This window comes from Streptopelia decaocto (genome assembly GCF_964273445.1).
Source record: "Streptopelia decaocto genome assembly, chromosome: 1".
Lineage (NCBI taxonomy): Eukaryota > Metazoa > Chordata > Aves > Columbiformes > Columbidae > Streptopelia > Streptopelia decaocto.
Window position 1 is genome coordinate 71,584,453 of NC_138663.1, and position 20,342 is coordinate 71,604,794.

Here is a 20,342-nt window from a genome sequence, read left to right on the forward strand (position 1 = left end):
TGTCCCAGCTGAGGGCTGTAACTTTTGTGGTGTACTTGTTAGTGCTGGCAACTTTTTCTATTTTGTGGGTCATTCTGTCCTCCAGTTGGGGTCTTTTGTGCTAAATTCTGTGTTCATGCTTTACAGCAACTTCCTGATAGTGCTTCAAAAATCTAAACAAACAAAAAGCCCCAGCCACATAACAGAATGAATAAATTTAAAAGTTTTGTTTTTTTTTTTTTTTTTCACCTGATGAGACAAACTAACAGACTTAAGAAATATTTTTTCAAGTACTAGGCATGCCAGCTCGGATAAATTGCTTGAAGTCATCTAAGGGTGGCTCAATGCCTGAACTTATTGTCAAGGTGGAAAAAGGCTTCGCTGGTTTAAATGTAAACCAATGTGCTGCTGCTCAGGGTGTGGATTTTTTTTGGTCCACTTGGAACTATTAGCAATCTGCATGAGACTCCTTGGCTGGGGCTATTCCCACACGGTGTCTGCCAGTCTAACTAGGGTCCATCGGCTATGGAGGCCAGTGGTGACTGAGGGCAAGTGCTCCCAGGCTACTCTTGACTGGATGTGCACCCCCAAACATGTGTGCTGTCCAGGCTGGAGCACCTCATGAGCTGTGTTTACTCCAGACTAGCAACAAACTTTGGAGTGTTCCTGTCTCAGCTTGCCAGGATGTACAGGGTATCTTGCAGCCTTTAGCCTTCCCAGGCTTTGGGAAATGGGCTGCCTTTGCCATGGCATCATGTTGTGCCTCAGTGCTCCAATTCAGAGGAGGGACTTAAGCAATGCACAGTCTTTCGACAGCTTCCTGAGGGATGTGATATAGAGGCTTTTCTTTTGTTTTCTTACTGTTAGATGCTCTGTAGGAAATGGTGACGCCAGAAGGTGTGAATGGTAGCATTTTGTTTCAGAGTGATCAGGTCATCTCATCTGTCATCATGGCTTCAAGTTTGGATTGGGAAATATCATCTCTATTCAAATGTGGGATTCTAATTGGTGCAGTATAGCACAGCAAGATCTCTTTATCTGCACAAGCCGAGGTGTGTGCTCAAGAGAACTGTCAGAAACATCCCTTGCAGACAGGAGATGCTTTGCAGCAGTCTACATGCATGCTAACTTTTTCATTAAACAGATTGTGTCGATTTAAGCATGGGTGTTGCCAGTAAGACTAGGGAAGTATTACCAATGTGCGTGGAACTGGAATGACTTCATCTGCAGCACTGTGTGTTATTCTGACAACTCTTTGAGAAACTGGGAGAGTGTTGAAGGAAGGTTATGAGGACACCTGAGGAAATGGAAAGTGTAACATTGATGTTCTGCAGACATTAATATGGATCATGATACAACTTGGTCACACATCCCTTTGAGCCTTCGTGCTTTCCAGAGTCTGCTGCTGGCCCAGGAAAGTGCACTGCGCTGCCACCAGGTCACCTTGATGTTCTGGCCACTTTGTGGCTCTGTCTTGTAAACAGCAGGGTAATGGAAGAAGTGTTATACGGCAATGCAGCTGCAAGCAGATGCCTGACCAGGGAGCATAGTGCTCTGCTCATCCTAGGCTGTTGTCAGCAAGATAGATTCAGCATATTAAGTTACAAAGATGTCAACTGCCAAAGTGGTGTGTTTTATCCCTATGAGAGTGCAGTGGTAAGAACTTCAGAGTAGGAGGGTCAATGTTATGGAAAGATGAGCTGAGTCACCTTTCCCTTGCTGAGACAGTGGATCAGCGTGAATATACTACCTAACACTGAGACATGCTGTGATAAATTGAAAATCATCAGCTGCTGGCTCCATGGCTCTGTTGCCAACAGGTTGATTTGACAGGTCATGCTTGCCATTCAGGAAGTTGTTTGCCTGTGATATGCTGGAGTATTTGGTGTACTTCAGTCATGTGTGCTTTTGCTATGTTCTGCCAGGTCTGTTGGCTTTTTATGCCTGGACCTGGTATTTTTAATCCTTCCTGCTGCTTTGTTTTTTTCCTCCTCTCATTCTGTTGCCTCCATCCAGCTAGCACTTTAGTAAGAGAAATTTTTTGCTGTTATTCAGCAGCCTAAAGGATGACTTTCAGCCTTTGTACCAGCTAGTCTTGCAGGATGTCTTGATTTCCAAAGTTCCTGTCTGGCCAAAGGACTGCAAAACTAACAGTAGAAGCTTGGTGTGGAATCCAAGTGCCATTGTTGCTGCTTGGTGTCTTTGCTTTTGCACTGGTGTTGTTACCAATCTCATTCACTGGCAAGCCTGAATGTTCCTGTGATCTTTTGAGATACCATCTGAACAGCCCTTGGATGGCTTTAGCATGTGGAATACACTTTAGGATAGCTGAAAAGAGGAGAAAAGGTCCCTTCTGACAAGCTTGGGCTGCCTCATGCTTATTTACTAAAGTCCTGGTTGCCTTCTGTGTCCTGCAAGTGTATTTGTGAGAACAAGGAGGTTCACAGAATCACAGAATGTTAGGGATTGGAGAGCATCTCTGTTCACAGCGAAGGTAGAATGGGGGCTACTGGTAAGTCAGTTCATTAGTTTTCTTTAAAAAAATTGTGTGGAATTGTGAATTGCATGGAATAAATCAGGAAGGGTGCTGTGGTGGAGCACTTGGTGGAAAATCCTGGCCTGCTGCTTGCTGTGCTGAAACTCTTATGTATTTTCTCATGACTTTTTTGAAAATATGAACCATGTCTGTATAAGTTACTTGAGGCTGGGCCCCTGCTTTTGAGGAAGTTTATTTACATTTGCAACTTGCCTCTCTTCTGATTTGATAGCAGTCTCCCAGGCGTTTATTCCCAATGCTGCCTCAACCTTTTCCTTCTTGTTCCTCCAAACTGAGCAGCAAAACTCAAAACATTGACAGATAACAAAGATACAGAATACTTTATAATCATAAGCAATTATGAAGAAATTTGAAACTTGGGGAATGAAGGGAGAGTCCTTACAACTGACTGTGCCAGAAGCCTTGTGTCTATTCAGAGAGTTTTTCTTATGCTGGGTCTTTGTGGAACATCTTGAGAATGGGGATGGTTGTCTTTGTGTATAGAACGGTTTTGAGTAGGTTGTAATTAATGCTCTTTGGTTAGCTTTACCCGTTTATCTGTTTTTCCTTCTCTTGTGGGCTCAATGTAGGTGCATGTCATTCTGTCAAGGCGTCTGGCAAATCTTTCATGCTTACTGTGCCTCATCTACGTCAGAGTGTATTTGTTTGGGATGTCTCATCACTGCATCCCCTCTTTTCCAGTCCTCATGTTTGCCATCCTTGTGGCAGTGTGCTTGGCAGTATCAATTAATCTTTAGATGCTCAGAGTTCTTCAGCAAGATTTTTAAAAGACAAGGAGTTTTCTCTTCCCAGCTCAAGGATGTCTTCCAGTGTAACAATCCATGGGTTTCTTGCCATGGACTCATGCATGAATGTTTCTTTCCCCAGTGTGAGCTGTTGGCCAGTATTACTGGCTGGGCCACACAGAGATTCTGGGGCCACAACTTATGGCAGCTGCCTCTAGTCTGGTGGATCCTGTTCCTAAATTGGAGGTTCACAAGCAACTGTTTCAACTAATTTGTCAAAGCTGATGCAGTCCTTCCTTTCCCTGGTGTGCTAGTATTTATGTTTATCTGATTTTGTACTGAACTGGTTCTGGATGATGGCTGGGTAAAACCCACTTTTTGGCAGGTGGCAGGAGAGCATGGTAGCCTTCTGCTGGTTTAGCTCCCTGCATTGTCTCGGTGAGGTATGGGACAAGGGCTAGTTCCAATGCAAAAGGGGTCGGGAATTGGCAGCTGAAAGTAGAGCCAAGAAGAAAGGATGTGGCTGCAGTAGCATCTTGAGCAGATCTAGACGGCTGCCAGAGAAAGTGGAGAGAGCTGCTCCCCCTTCCAACTCCCTGCTGCTTGCCTTCTGTTAGTTTTGGAGTTTGCTGGACCACTTCAGTGGATTCAACTCATGAACCCAGTCAAACCTCTCACTGATGTAATCATTTGAATTGGCTTGGGGAGGGGCCCTTAACTAAGTGAGTGGGTAGAACAGCATTGCTGGGGGTTGGGAATGAGAAAAAAAAGGCTTTGGGGAAAATCAGATAATGCAAGTTACTTTAACCAAGCTAAATTCCACATCAGTGAAAGAGAATGCACATATTGAAACTAACACTGACCTTGTGGCACCCAGAGCTGTCAAAGGATCCTTGAAAGTGGAAAGGGAGCAAGTGGAAACTCAGGGAAAAGGCCTCTGGACTAGTTAAAAGAAAGTGGGACAAATTCTGACAGTTTAAAGTAGCCACTTAAACACCAAAAAACATGAAAAATATTTTTAGCTGGTAAAGTGATATTTTTATGTTGGTTCATCACTTCGCATCCTGTGGGCTGCAGCATTTTTAAGCCACAAGTCAGATGTACAAAGCATGATTTAAGCAGACAAGTGTTAGGGAAACCAGATTTAAGTACCTTGGGGATTAGCAACTTTCAGTATGCTGGGGAGAGACACAAGAGCTGTAGCCAAGAGAAATACTTGGTACAAGAACTGAAGTTCAGTGGGGAGGAGAAGGATTCTAATGGAGAATTCTAGTTGTAAAGGTGGGGCAAAAAAAGGCAGTGTCTGGATTTTAATATTGAACTTGATAAGCTTAGGGAAGATGTTATGTGTCAGAGTTAAGAAGCAGCCAGGCTCAGTGACCCACTATTAGCAGGAGTGTCTTCTAATTTAAATTGTTTTTGTTGCAGTTCAAATGTGTTAAACTTTAGTTTTTGTAACTTTTATGTTCTCTGAGCAAATGTTTGTTCTTGGTGGTGGATACAAAAAAGCTTATTTTATATGTAAGCAAAGCTTTTAATTCTGTATTGGGTACTTTATTTAGAAGAATAAACTACATGTAGACCTCTCTGGTGATGGAGGACATGGTAGTGTTTCAACTGTTGATTTCTAAGATGAGTGTTTTTTTTTTTAACTTCTAAAGCTCTCTACTTCAATGTATTATAGTTTGTTGCAGTTCGAGTATGTATTTTGATGATGTCTATAGAAAGGGAAGTAGGAACATATATAAAGAGTTCAGCTTTGATTACTTAAAAAATTATCTGAGTTGTAACTCTTCGCCCCATTATAACTTGAACTGCAAAATAGTTGCCAAGCTTTGAAAGGAGTTTCTCTTGGAATCCTTCCCTTAGGCTATTAATACAGTTCATAGCTGTATGATTCAAGAAAGCAGTCTTTTTGGTGTCCTGTGCCTCTTTTAAAGGGAATTATATGGGTTAGGATGGGATCTTCTGCCACATTTTCCTTTTTAGCATTGCTGTTTGAGTCCAGTAAGTGGCAAAGATTATACTAGGTACTCATGCTGCCAACTTCAGTAATTGGGTGTTATAGGATACCGAAGCCTTCGTGTTTTCTGGGAAGGGTTGGATGAGGTAGGGGAACAAACCTGGTTTTTATTATTTTGGTGATGCATGCTTCATTCCTGAATGTTGCAACAAATTGGAAAACTTAATTTCCTCATCTGCCATCCCTGTGGAATGTGTTACAAGTTACAACTTCAAATCAATCTGTATGAAACTACACATCCGACCTGTAGCTGTGTTTCTTCTGAGCCGTCATTCAAATAACTTGCATCATTCATGAAAAAGACTTTTTTTTTCCAGTCCTTCCTCAGCCGAATCTGAGCTCCAGCAAGGAGTGAATAACCTATATGATGTGGTTGTGTTAGGCTCAGCAGTGCCTTCAGGCCTCAGTGATTACACTTGACATGCCTGGTGTTCCAATTCAGTGCGTGCTGTGTGCATGGGTACTCTTGCTCCATGTTGCACATAATAATGGAACCTGCACTCATTTGTGTGTGGCTATACCTTTTTTCAAATGCTGGGCATGCTGTCTTATTAGAGAGAGCTCTGTCAGTTGGCTGCATGCTTTCCTATGGTGCACTAGATGACACTGAGCTGGCTATTAACTAGATTTTTCAGATTACAGTTGTATGCAGGCTTTAAAAGGAGACAGTTTTATTGCATACCTATTTTTTACCAACTTCAGTTTTATCGAATACTTCTTTTTTTTTTTTTCCTGAAAAATTCAGTCATCATAAGCAACCTGCACTTCAATAAATTCTACTGTAATTCATTTAAAATCTTTAGGGGGCGGGAAATAACACCTAAATTTAGGTGGTTTTTGTGTGTGTGTGTGTGAAAGAAAGTAAAAAGCTTCCAAACATACATTTGGATGTAGATTGAGGAACATCATAGTTCCTTCAGCTTCTCCCAATACCCATGTGGTAGTATCTTTGATAAACAGTTCTGTGGTAATGAGGGGAGTAGTCTGATCTTGTAAACTAACTTATGAATTCTCCGAAGTGTGTTTTAGTACGTCTGATTTCAGTGCAAGTTTCTCATACAAGGAACTGTACATTTTCTGGCAGTGTAGTCCTTGACGTTATTCAACTGTGCATGTCTTTGGTTCTATAAATGTAAGCCCTTCAGTTAGGACATACACCCCGCTAGAAGTTTGAAGTGCTCACGTATGCTGATGAAGAAATCTGCAAGATTTTTGTTAAATTTGTATGGTGAAAGGTATGCCAATCACAGTACGTATCTACATGCTGCTGTACAGCTCTGTTACTACAGTGCCTGATTAAACACAGGGAAAGGTAGAAATTTTTTCTGATAGTGGGTTTAAATGGATGAAATTGTCTGCTTTGTACAACTGTAGTTTTTTTCTTAACCTTTTTTTGAAGTAGGGATTTTAATGATATATATATAGGTTGTGGTTAAGGGCAATTAAAGAACTATGTTACATTCAAGAAACTTATCTGTTTTAATGGTTACTACGTTTCATTAGTCACATTGGGTATTATGTATGAAAAAATATACAGACCATGCAACCTGATAGAGTAAGCAAATAAAGCACATAAAATAAAGGCTTTGTGTTAGGCAACTGATGAGGAGTGGTAGAGCTGAGATGTAAAGAACTCAGTGTTATCCATTCCTGTATATTTATTTTTCTCCCTACCTCTTCATACCAATGTCAACATTCTAAAACAGCATTCATCTCATGCTGTGCAATGAATTTTGTATTTGTATGTATTATATGTAAAATGTCCGAGATATGTAATTTTGGAGAGCATCAACACACAGGTGGCTTTGATAGCTTGACATGAATTATGTTTTTACAGAAGTGGGATGTATATATCTAAATTCTAGCAGAAAATAAGGAATCTTTGCTCAGTTGGGCTAGCACTGAGCACTTACAAAACTGCTTTATAGTTGTCTTTCAGATTCTTATTTAAGCATCTTTCTCTACAGAACAGTGTCATTTGGGCACTTCAAACCTTTGTTTTCTTTGTTCTCTCCCTTCTTCTTTAATCTTATTTTAATAATGCACAGCCCAGAATAATGAGCTGCCCATTACCAAGTTACCATTTGGAGTTGTAGCACTGTTGAAAGGGTTTGAGTCGGTGCTTTTTAGTCAGACTTCAAAATGCCCCCCCCTCTTTTAAAAATATTTTAAAAAAATTTCTTAAATTAGTAGTGGCCTGATGCACCATCATAGTGCAAGTTACAGTTAATATGAGTGGTGTTAATGCATCTGTCTGTCCCCCACCCCTTATTTCTCCCATTTAAAGCTGCCCCACTGTTGCTGTATGCGAACCGACGTGATCTGAGACTGGTGGATGCTGCAATCGGGAAGGAGAATGCCACAGTGATTGTGGGTGGCTTAGAGGACGCAGCAGCAGTGGACTTCGTGTTTGTAAAGGGGTTGATATACTGGAGTGACGTAAGTGAAGAAGCCATCAAACGAACAGAATTCAATAAATCTGGGAGTGTACAAAATGTGGTCATTTCTGGACTTCTGTCACCTGATGGGCTGGCATGTGACTGGCTGGGAGAGAAATTATACTGGACAGATTCTGAAACAAATCGGATTGAAGTTTCTAATTTAGACGGATCACTGAGAAAAGTTTTGTTTTGGCAAGAATTGGATCAACCCAGAGCAATTGCCTTAGATCCTGCAAGAGGGTAAGTCTTTGTTAAAACAAAATAATAACAAATATTAAAATTTCCGCTACTTCTTGTTTGTTGAAATATTTTAAATAAGCATTGGTACTGTTATCGAAGTTATCCTAAGCCATTTTGCGTTATTGGTTCTCTTTCTATTAGGGTGATTTGAAAAAAAATTTGCACTTCTGAAATTACATTCATACTGGTTTGAGAAAAACTAGGAATCGACAATGTTTAAAAGAAGTGTTGGAAACTTCTTTTGGCAGTAGCGCAGAAGATGAACAGAAATTGAAAAGTTCTAATGTAAAATCTGATATAATCTGTTTGATAGGCCATCAGCTGCCTGTGGATAGGCATGTGCCTCTCTGCCGTGTCACGTAGGAGATTTTTTTTGAAGTTTGTTCATATTTACGCTTGATTGAAACAGCATAAGAAATGTGAGAGATCAATACACTGTGTTAACAATTTGATATGTTTTAGCACTTAACAGTAAATTTACAGAAGGGTTTTTCTCCCCACCCTTCAGGGAGCTTTTGTTTTAAAAAGTCTTGTGTTTTGGCTTAGCCCGTTCTAGAACAGGTCTAATTCTTCTCAGCCCTCATTTCAGTCCCTGGGTGTGACTTACAATAGTATTTTTTGTGTTCTGTTCTTGGGACAAGCTGTGGTTGCCAGAAATGCTAAATTCAGTGGTGTTTTTGGTGATATGTAAATGGCTAGCTTGAGGTTACCCTATAGATAGTCATCTTGGATAAAGTGACTGGTCTCCTGAAGTGAGAGATTAATGGAATATCCTTGATTCTGTGTAATCTTTTGATGTGGTAGTGGTGTTTTTGTTTTTAATCTGTAGGATATATCTTATGCTATCTTATCTTTTCTTAAACAAGCAAGAAAATTAATCTGTTTTACTGTCATTTCACGTATTTTTTTTTATCAGCTTTTTGGGGGAGAAATCAATGCATTGTTTCTTTGGGAAAATGAAGGCTGGTTTAGTTCTTGTAACTTCTTTACATTACAATTTGTTGAACTTGAGTGTTTTGAGCCTCATCCTCCAAAAGAATGATTCTTTGTAAAACATGGTTTCTCTCCTAAACTTCATAGAAATACCATATCTTTAATACCTTCTTCCACAGTTTCAATAGGCCTTTGACAATATATAAACAGGAAAGATGTTTCTTTTGTGTTACTTATTTTTCCAGCTTTGGAAATAACAGAAGGATGGATTTATGCTTTCCCTGTCTCTTTACAACTTAAAATTTGGAGCCAATGATAGCATTAGTTTTATTTTATTAGACTCTAAAACCATTTAAGAATGCAAGGAAAGCTGTAATGCTCACGACCCTTTCACCAACCATCCCAAAACTGAGAGAGAAAAGGAAGGAAAACACAATCAAAGTGGTTTTGATTTGGCTTGTAGCCAGAGAAACAGAGATTCTGATTAATTAGGAATAATGCACTGTTGTAAAGCCAGTTGGTCTTTTTTTAGAAGAGTATTTATTTGTATTTTCTGAATATGTACAGTAATATGCTCAGTGATCAAAACTAGATGATTGTGTGCTCTTGCACTCTTTCATAATACTTTACATGAAGAGGAAACTACATGAAATAGATCAAAAGTAAAGTGAACTCGTAACTTTTTCCATACTGATAGTATGTTAAAGCAGTAGAGTAAACACTTCAGTATGCTTAGATTTAAACCAAACCAAAACAATGCAAAAAACCCAAACACCAACCCTCCCTTCCCCAAAACAAACAAAAAACCCCTCGAACAAATGTAATGGAAGGACAAAATATTTTTTTCTTCCAAATCTTTGTAGAGATTACTTTCTAAGTTGTTATATGAAGGGTATGTTTTAGGAAGGTAATACAGTAATATATCCACTCTCTGTTTAAACTATATTGCAGTTGCAAAAATTACAGTTCCCTTATGCAGTTCTATGACAGAAAACCTCTCAGCTTTTAATAAATCTGGTTACATTTCAGAACTTCCTCCAAAGCTTGAAACATAGGTGGAAGGAATGCATCAGCACAGGAATATATATTAAAAAAAACCAAACTCCAGACTGTTTTTGTATGCATGCTTCTCTCACTAATATTTACATTTTTTTAGCCCTGTAAAAGTCTTTTCACACTGTTGCCTGGCAGACAGTGGTAGGAAAAAGCCTTAGAAGGATCTAAGAACAGTTAATAAAATATGAAACTTGGAAAAGCAAAACTCCTCTTATTTTCATGCAGTCTAATCCATCTCCTATTATGCTTAGTTGATAGTTATTCCAGATACAGTTCTATAAAGTCTTGCAGTTCATGAAAAGAAATGATTTAGCAGCAAAATTTATACTAAGGTTATCATTACCCACAAGTCAAATTTTCCTTAAAAGTTTTTGTCAAATGTAGTTGATCTAAAGTAGGATGCATCAGGTATTTCACAATCAAGTTGATTTAAGTACCAAACTACATGTCTGTTCTGTGCTTGTGTGTACATATGTATTTATTATCTGTGTCTGTCTTACTGGAAACATGAGAATGCCTACATTGAAATGAAATGTTAAGAATAATATAAGCTAACACAAATATGTAGTCATGAATAACAAATTTTCTTGGCAGTGTCCAATGTAGAAAAAACGAAATTTTCCGCCACCACTCTGGTCTTTTTTGCAACTTGGCTGCTGTAGGATACTCAACAGTTGTTCTGTGAAGGTCATTACTCAGTGCTGTTGTGATAGTTGGGAGGAGTATGATTGGACTCTTTCAGAGCATGTTACAGCAACAGTAGTGGCGATTAAAGAATAACTGGTTTGGGAAGCCTTTGCTACCACTGCCAAAACCATGTGTTAATTGTGTGTGAGGTTACATGCATAACTGAAATACTGGAGTAGAAGTTAAACTTGGTTGCCATGTCTGTTATCAATAATAAGAAATGCAATACGTTTACTAATGGAAAATGTTTTCTCGGTTGGTAACTGAGACACAGCAGCCAAATCTAATTTTTACTCTGGTATTTTTGTCTAGGAAGCCACCAGAATCTAAAATGTGAAGCCTCCTCTTACTGGCCTCCTTCTACAGACATTTTGATGTTTGAATTTCTCATTTCTCATGTTCATACACTACAACTTACTTTTTCCTATTTTAGTTGTGTTGATACTCAAATATTGTGTATGTCCCAGGAGGGAGGAAAAGGGACCTCGGATGAAAAGGAAGGGAATGGGGTGCTTGTTCAGCTGCTTTTTGAAGTGAGGTGGGGGTACTCGGTGCAGTTTCAGGAAGGCTTCTCAGTCATCCTTTCTGAAACTATTTATTCCTGACCTGTGTTAAACGTGAGGCCCTCTTACTAAGATCAACAGCTGGGAGTAACACATACTCTGACGCTTTAATGTTGACTCTTTGCCAGGGGAAGACCAGGTGTTAGACCACCAAGTGCAGGAGAGCACCAGATTTAGCAACTGCTCACATGACAGTTGAGCAAGTGGAAAAGAGGTTTTTCTGCTTCAACACTCAAAATGAAAAAAAAAAAAAAAAAAAAAAAAAGACACATCTATTCAGATTCTTGAGGAAGTACTGCTTTAAAATGCAGTATTGTATATTTGTATTGCAGTTTTCTTGTTATTTTTAAAGTTTATACAACCCTTTTCTCTTCATGGAAAAGACTTTGTTATTATTATTATAGTTCCCCAAAAAATATCCTTTAGACAACTTGATTAGCTTTCTTCATAAGAAGCACCATCGAAGTGAACTGGCTTTTCTCAATTCTGGATGTTTTGTTCACCACAAAGTGAATTGAAAATGCCTTCCAGAAGTGCTAATTGTTTACTTTTCAGGAAATGTTTTAAATCATGTGAGTCTATAGAGTTACCTTTATTGTCAAACTCTTGTAAAGCTTTTGGGTTGTGAAGGTTTTCAGTTAATGGAAGTAGAGTACAAAGAGCTACAACACTTTTTATGACAGCTGAAGTTGATTTCTGAATGGAGTAGTCTGCATCTTGGGGAAGATCTTCAGATTCAACACATACCCCTACCCCAGCAGACTGTTCTCTTTTTTTTTTTTTTTTTTTTCATGCAAAACCTTTGCAGGGAATACATACTCTTTCTTTGATTCTTTCTGGACCTACTTATTTTCTTTTATTTGAAAGTTGCTAACTTGCTTCTGAGCACGTCAAGCACAAAAGCAATTGTAGTATAGGCCTTACATCTGCACATCATAACAAAAGATTCATGGGAACTGGTAGTATTTGTTGCTCAGTTGTGAATGTTATACAACAATATAAAGCGTCCTGGTTTTGTTTGGGATAGAGTTAATTTTCTTCCTAGTAGGTGGTATGCTGCTGTGTTTTGGATTTAGAGTAAGAATAATGTTGATAATACACTGATGTTTTAGTTGTTGCTAAGCAGTCAAGGACTCTTCAGTTTCTCATCCTGGCCTGCCAAGGAGAAGGCAGGGAGGGCAAAGGAGCTGGGAGGGGACACAGCCATGACAACTGACCCAAACTGGCCAAAGAGATCTTCCATACCATGTCATGTCACGCTCAGTATTTAAACTTGGCGGAAGCTGACCAAGGGCACAGTTGTTGCTTGGGGACAGGATGGGCATGGGTAAGTGGGTGGTGAGCAATTGTGTTGTGCATCACTTGTTTTGTATATTCTTCTATTATCCCCTCTGCCTTTACTATCCTATTAAACTATCTTTATCTCAACCCATGAGGTTTTTTTCCAGCTCTCTCCCACATCTCACTTTGTGGGGGTGGAGAGGGAGTAGATGAGCAGATGTTTGTGTGATGCTTGGTTGCCGGCTTGGGTTAAACCATGCCATAAGGAAAGGAAAGTGGACAGTTCTAGTAACAGTTAAAGTATCTTTGATTTCAGAAAAAACAAAACAAAACACAACAACAACATTTTGAAAGTGAAAAAAAAAATCAGAATTTTATTTGTGAATTCACCTGTTCAGGGAGGGTTTTTTTTGTTTGCATGCAAGTTAGTATTATATAAAATGGCACCTTACATGTAAATTCCCCAAATGATGCAAATAACTGAAGACTTTGCTTCATAGCTTCTCTTGCTTGATGCCACCTCTCCCTTGAGCAGATTGCTTCTGACTGAAAATCTTTTTCCTGCTCCACTGCTGATACTAACCTGTTTCACAGGCAGCGGATTAGTGCACTCAGCTAATAGTTTGCTGTATAGCCTGGCCTGTGCAGTAAGGAGTTAATTTTGAGGTTTTATAGGCAACTTACATGCAAGTGTTAAGCTGATATGAAATCTGCAGACTGCTGTGGTGTTGACACAAAGATTTATAAGGTGTATTTAATCTTTCTTCACCTAAGGAAGCTCTGTTGATCAGATGATATTGTTGGTTGCAAATACATCACTAAATTCCGATAACAGCTAAGATATTAAATAAAACAAAAGGTAAGTTTTTGGTGACTTAAAGATAATGAAGCCAACCCAAAAGATTTCAGTGGTATTGCACAGGTTGTCCTTATGACACTGCATCAGGAGTAGCCCACCTTAGTTCTTGAGCAGCATCTAACTCTTGGAAGATCTAAAATGCAGTGCTGGTGTCACTAGTAGATGGATGATCTTAGCATGGGGACTGTTGGGTGGTTGAAATCTCTAGACATGGGAGACTACAAATCAGAGAAGGTTGCCTAGGCCAGGATTATACTGTATGGTTCAAAACCCAAGAGCATGTAAAGCAGCACTTCATCCTGCAAGAGGCTGGTGTGGTTTCTCAAATGTCCTTGCTATCTTCTGCCTCAGAACTATTGTAACTCCTTCTGCTTCTGAAGTATAAGGTGTTGGGGGTTTGGCTCTTAGTCCCATGAAGATCTTTGTGGCTTCTGAGAACAAGGGCAGACACTATTCACTTACTGTAGTAGCATTGAATATTAACTCAAAGGGTTGCTTTGTTTTGTTTAAATCTTTGACAGTCTGTTCAATTTGGGAAGTTCTTTTACAAAACCTGGCAAAGTTTGTTTGATATTTGTCATGTATGGTTCATATGATGCTGGTTTCCAGTTCAGTGCTAGGATATTTCCATGGGGCTAAATGCTAAAATCATGAAGGTGTCATTTTATTACACAGCTCAAAATGTTAATTTATTTCTCCTCCTCTCTTTTTGCCTCACCTGAACTAGGAGGTGAAGGAAGGTAACCAGTAACCCACATATTTAAAACAGAGTGAAAGCCTGGAGAAGTGACCTCTCTTGTAAATCTTGCTGTGCTGGTTTTAGATCTTACTACCATTTACTGCCTGTCCTCACTCTACTGCCAGAGATTGCCAGGAACTAGGAGAGGACCATATTCACTAATATATTTCCTTTAATTTTCAGGTGCTTTACCTAGTCTTCTCTTTGTGGAAGGAGGTGAATGGAGGTGGGAGCGATTTGGCTTGTTAGAAATCAAACTAGAGTGCATACAATTGATTTTTGCAAGACAAACATTTTTCTTACAGTCTCTGATATCTTGAAGTTGTAGATACTTTTAGCTGTGGACAAGTTTGAAAATAGCCTTTCATCCCTACCTCCTTCGTTCAGTGCTTCGTCTAGAAAACGAGACAATGAACTGGTCCAGTTAAGGGCTGTGTATTCCCTTCTGCCATCTTTCCTGTAATAAGCTCATAGCATCTTGAAACACTGTAGAGTTTGTCAAAACACTGAAGTTCATTGGCTTTTTTTCTCTTTGTGTCTTCAGTTTCAGACTTGTTCTGGTGAGGCATGTGAATATGGTATATTAAATGATAGTCTGTTGACCATTTAGGGTAACATTCAAGAGGCTGATTTGGCCTGTCCCTTAATGTGTACCTCAGTGGTGCAGTGGTAAGGGTGATAAGAATTAGTAAACTTTATCCAACTTGCTGTAAAGTATCAATGCATGCTTCAGATATTTGCATACGGTGTTTGTTTAATAAGTTAGAACTAAGTATTTAAACTGAGGTAGTAATTTCTGGTCTGTGTGAATAACCTCTGGTGATGAGACTTTGGGCATGCTTCTGTTTATCTGCATTTTCAGTCCCTGCAATTATAACTTAGCATCTAAGTCTAGACTATGAAGACCTGTTGTATTTAGAAAAATAAATTGTGAACAAACAAGTTTTCACTAACAACGTTTTGAATGAACCTTTATGCTGAGCGAACACAAGGAAAATGATGATTTTAGACTTCTGGTAAGCATTACTAGCTAGATGTTAATTAAAAGATGTTTGTTCACACACTTTAAAAAATTAAAATTATCCTAAGACAACTTTTAATAATTCTTAACAGGAATTCAAAGGGGCCATATTAATTTATAGCAAGGAGTTATAATCTGAGAGACTGTTCATTCTGTGTTCTTGTTTGAGAAATTCAAAGTAGCATTCCTGTCAAGGAAGCAGAGTGGCTTTGAAGGAACATCTGTGCTATTTCTGGGGAAGGGGCCAGAGTAAAAAACAAAACAAAAAGCACTGAAAGACCAACCAAACAAAAAACCTCACAAACAAACAAAAACAACAAAAAACCCAACAAACAAATAAGCCGTATCTCCCCTCAAAACTTACATAACTCGGCAGTGTTTGTCAGGAAATCATTACTTCAGAATCCATGGCATCTAATAAGACTTGTAGGAGAGAGCTTTCGATTGCTCACTTAAACCGTTGCAGCTGGCTCAGCTTAATAATTGCAAATTGCTGCAAGAAATTATTTTAATACTTATTCTTAGGGAAAAGTTTTGTTTGTAATATCTTTACTCTGCCTAGGCTGAATATTTTAGAGGGGTTTTTTCCAGAAATGATGACGAGCAATACAAGCAATGTGTGTTAAAGCATATCTGCACCAGAAGAAGTTTATTGGTGGAATCAGCCTTTAGCAAATATAGGTCATTGAAGGGCAGTTTAAAAACTGTTTATCCTGCAACCATCATCTTGCCTTTCTAAGTAAGCTTCACTGTCAAGAATGTGCTTTCTGAGATGAACTGAGATTAGATTATACTCACAATTCTTCTATTGGCGGACACATTGTACACATGACAGTTTGCAGCAGAGTATAAAGCAGACTCAGTGCAAATCACAGTGAGTGAGAGGAGCATGGTAGTGTCAGGGCTGATCTTTGATGAGTTTGCTTGTTCATGGGCTTGTGGAGTGTGCACATGAAAGGAATGCTGGAGGAAGAAAAATTCATGTTTTCTTCATTTGAAATCAAGATAGGGTGGGTTGGTTGGTTCTGGGTTGAGTTCCTCTTCCCTCAGTGTTTTGGGGAGTGGCTGAAATGTGTCCATTTTAGAGTTTAAAGTTTGATCCAAACTTTAGATGAGGGTTTTGATCTGCAGTGCAGAAAATGGAGCAGAAAGTTGCCTTTGTTCCCCTGGAGGAAGTTGATTGTTGGATTTATGTTGTTGACAAAAAAGATTGATTTATTGCTCATTTCTTGAATAAAGCTGATGAATCCACTTGCTAGCCTGATTTGAAACAGACCGACAATATTCTTCAAATAAACTATGGATTGAATTTGCTTAGAAAATGAAAATCATAGCACTCAGCTGTATGAAAGTTCAGCATGTTTAACAAAGTCTATAGAAGAATCTTCTTTATTTGGCTGTGTTCCTGGAAAAAAGAAGGCTACCCCTGTGGAGAATTAGTGTATTTCAGTACTGCCTTCTCTGTAGAGTCGTCAGATAAAATGCCATGGGATAATTCATTGTACACAGGATGTCAAGGTAATGCAGCCTTTACAATGTAGCAAGTAAGAAAGGAGGACACGCCAGGGACATAAAATACCAAAATAAGTGTTTCTAGAACTTGGGTAGTGACCCCAGGACAGGAGAAGATGGTTTGCCTTACAGCCAGCATGCCAGTGTTGTTAGTTGTGTCTGTACAATTCTACCATTTCAAGATCTGTGTATAAAAGACCTGAAAATGAGTAGAGCAAAGCAAAAGTTAGTGCTTTGGATTTCTGCTTGATGCTTGGAGAATTACTCCTTTTAACTCTTTGTTGTATTACTGTAGCCTCTCTGTTGAGTTCTTGGTCTGGCTGTTTCTTCCAGGCTGTTTTTAAAACAACAAACCCAATTGTGAGTGTTTCATTATAAAAGAAAGCATTAGAAAAACCTGAGCTTTGTCTGTGGGAGCAGAGTCACTTCAGATGGGCCAGTGATGCTGTTCCACAGTAGTATTCTGGATTTTAAATTGTGTGTTTTAAATGCATATGTGTGGGTGAGAATGTATATGTAATATGTATTTGTGGTGTCTGTGTCTAGTTAGTTGTATCTTATACTTGAAACATGGTGGTTGTGTTTACCTTATATAAAACCTAAAAACCAAATCAACCAACACCCTCTGTCCCCCCCCCACCCCCCCAAAAACCCCAAAACAATAACCCAAACCCCCATAAATATGGAAACCTTGTTTTCCTTGGATTGATCAGTAGAAATATAAATAATAGTAATACATTTTCTGAACCTTAATGCTTTAATTAGTATTCTTCTAACACCACTGTTTTAAAAAAAAAAAAAAAGAAAAAGCATCCATTCTGGGTCTGTCTCTTCTCCTCCCACCTGCTTTCTTTCTGCAGGCTTGTTTAATACATACTTTACATTTTCATTTCTCATGGGAACCTTGTCATTTCACACTTCTACATCTTAATTCTGTGTTTCAGCGTAAAGTATTACTTGTATTAAGTTTTCTCTGTCACTTTAAGCAAGAAGAGATAAAGATAGGAGATTATGCAACTAAGAGCACTGTTAAGTCGGAGAGCTTTTTTTTCCTAAGTAAATCTATGTAAGTGTGAAATTTATTTTTCTTATTTAAAGGATAAGTATTATCTTGCTGTAGCAGGTTGTTAAAAATTATCCTAAAATTAAAGAAAGCTGTCTTGCAAATTAAGCTTGTGTGATTCTTTTGCTGTGTATTGTAGTGGCACATAGAAATCTCTTCAATTCTGAAGCAGAAGGTTCTTTTACTAAAAATGCATTTATTTGTTGTAGAATAAAACTGTATCTTATTGTCTAATTTTTAGGTTAATCTCTGGCAAACTTCGGAGTAAGCTGAACTAAAAGATGCTATTTTGATTTTTTTTTTTTTCAGCATGTATTTTTGTGGTGTGCATTAAAATCTTTCTGTGACACACACGTTTAGATATAGATATAAGTGTGGTTAGCCTGAGGTAAAAATTAGGGGGGTAATTGCTCAAGAGATACATGGGGTTTATAAAGTAGGCTCTGGTAGGTCTCAAAATGTAAGAAGGTCCTGGAAGAACACTTTCAGATGTGTAAAACAAAACTTGCCTGTTACTTACTGGAAATATGATGGAGCTTGAGCAGTTGTTAACAATCCAGAGTTGTCTGGATTCTGGTTCTGTTTGTTGTTTCTGAATATGTTGGTAAGCTGGTGCTTTACCTGATCGTGAGATCTCACAGAGATGTCCTGTTAACTGCATGAAGTATGGGTTGCACATTGATTTTACTGTGCTTTCCTGATTAAACAATTTGTTGTTTTATTGTGGATAGCCTGACATGCCATTTTAAACGATGTTTAATAATGTGCTTATTGTGGCCAGAAGTGATGGCTGGAGGTTCTGAATGAGAATTTCTGTTGGCCCCTAGACATGCATAAAAGTAGTTGCTTGACTGAGGAGGATTGCTGGATGTGGTGTTCAAGCCAGCGCTCCTCCTTGAGCTGGCAGGCGCAGAATGGCTTGGCCAAGCAGTCAATAGCGAAACCAGAGATTTGTTTTAGCAGAGGTCTGATCCCTGCTCTTAACCACTAAAAGCTTTAGCATTAAATAAATGATATAGTCCTAATCAACGTTTTATAGCTACAAACCAAATTTGGATTTAAAGAGGTGGATACTATGAAAGCATGAAAGTACAATGTGTTCTTGAGGTTTGACAGAAATTTGTTACTTAACTAGAGAAGAATTGTCTCCTTGACTAAAAATGTTCTTCTATTTCAAGGCAGAAATGAGACTCGGAAAACGGAGTTCCTAACCAGAGTTCTTTATATTAATATATTTGGTTTCACTTTATTAAAATTGGTGAAATCTCATCAGTTTATGTAACCAGAGCGATTTGCCTGCTGTTTAGCAAGTAGCTGAAGGACAGTCTTGTTGATAACTGCAAAACATGAAAGAGGGGCTCTTTGTTCCCAGTCCCAGGTTCCCCTGTCTGGAGCAGATTGCCTATAAACTGTGCCCTGTGGCCCTATTGTTGCATGTTCTGTCTTCTTTATATCCCCCTTCTTATAAAATTGATGCACTCAGCTGGTCTCACAGAGATAATTAGCTAATTGAAGGTTAAAAAAGGAAAATACAAATCAGAATATAGAGAGTTTCTATGTATCAGCTTTTAAATGTCCAGCAGGACATACCTGAACTGGAGCCAAGCAACGAGTGGGGAGAGGCTCAGTGTGTTTTTTCTTGAGTTTTGATATGCTTTATGGTCATCTGGGGCTGTACAGATACAGAGACAGAAGTCTTCCCGTTTTCTTCAGTGAGAATAGGATTACAGATGCCAAAGGGCCACCCGTGCAACAGAGTGGGAAGATTAAGATTTTTGAGCTCTGGTTCCTATTTAAGTTCTTTGTCACTCTTCTGCTTTTGAAGTCTGGCCCTCTGCAAACAACTGCTAGCAATCTAAAGTTGAAATCTTATGAGCTGAATTTCTCATGTGTGGCTGTGAAAGTATTAGTTGTCTTCTATGATTCTCCAAAACACACAACATGAGACTGACTGTGGATTTGCGTAGTTTGGGACTCTTTCCCCCACCCACTTGCATGGTTTCAAAAATCTCACAAAACATCTTTCCCATTCTCTTCATCCTCCTTATGACATAATGAAAAACTCCCTTAGAGAATTTGACATGTGGCACCCTGAAAATACATAACCTCAGCCAAAACTCTGAACAAAGAGGTGTGACTTTGTAAAGATGGTGGACAACATTGGTTGCCCACATGTGCATGCACATGGCTTTTGACATACGTAAGTGTGTGTGTGCATATTTTATCTGTAGAATTCACCAGTGTAAATATTAAGAGTACACACACCGAAAGCTCTACAAATAAGAAGCACCTGAAATCTGTTACAGAAGTCAACCCATTAAAAACTGAATGGAGCTACAGAAAAACTCTGGGTGTAGGTCTTTTAAAGGCTGAGGCCTTCAGACTTTCATCTGGTGACCCTCATAAGCGTGTGTTACTTGTGACTGCTCTGTTGATCTTGACAGGACTGCTCATTCAAAATTTAAGATGTATTTGAATGTTTTGCAGGACCCAGGCTGAATAGTTAGTGGTGTGTGATCCTAGAGCTAGGAGATTGATGTAGCTATCAGTGTTTTTGGATGGATGAGGAGAGAGCAACTTCTTAAGATACTCTAAAAGTGACTTTATGAAAATGAGAAATAAAATTTGTCATACTGGGGAAAGCTGCCTGACAGCTCTTTTAT

General features: G+C 38.8%; 1 protein-coding gene across 3 annotated transcripts in view; it reads left to right on the plus strand.

Annotated features, from left to right (window-relative positions):
• LRP6 (LDL receptor related protein 6) overlaps window positions 1-20,342 on the plus strand; it is a 124,146-nt gene that overhangs the window by 5,908 nt on the left and 97,896 nt on the right. For all 3 annotated transcript variants that reach the window (XM_082043678.1, XM_082043679.1, XM_082043680.1), the window contains exon 2: window positions 7,572-7,965. In XM_082043678.1, coding sequence (XP_081899804.1) covers window positions 7,572-7,965 — 394 coding nt within the window. The remainder of the gene's footprint in view (window positions 1-7,571; window positions 7,966-20,342) is intronic.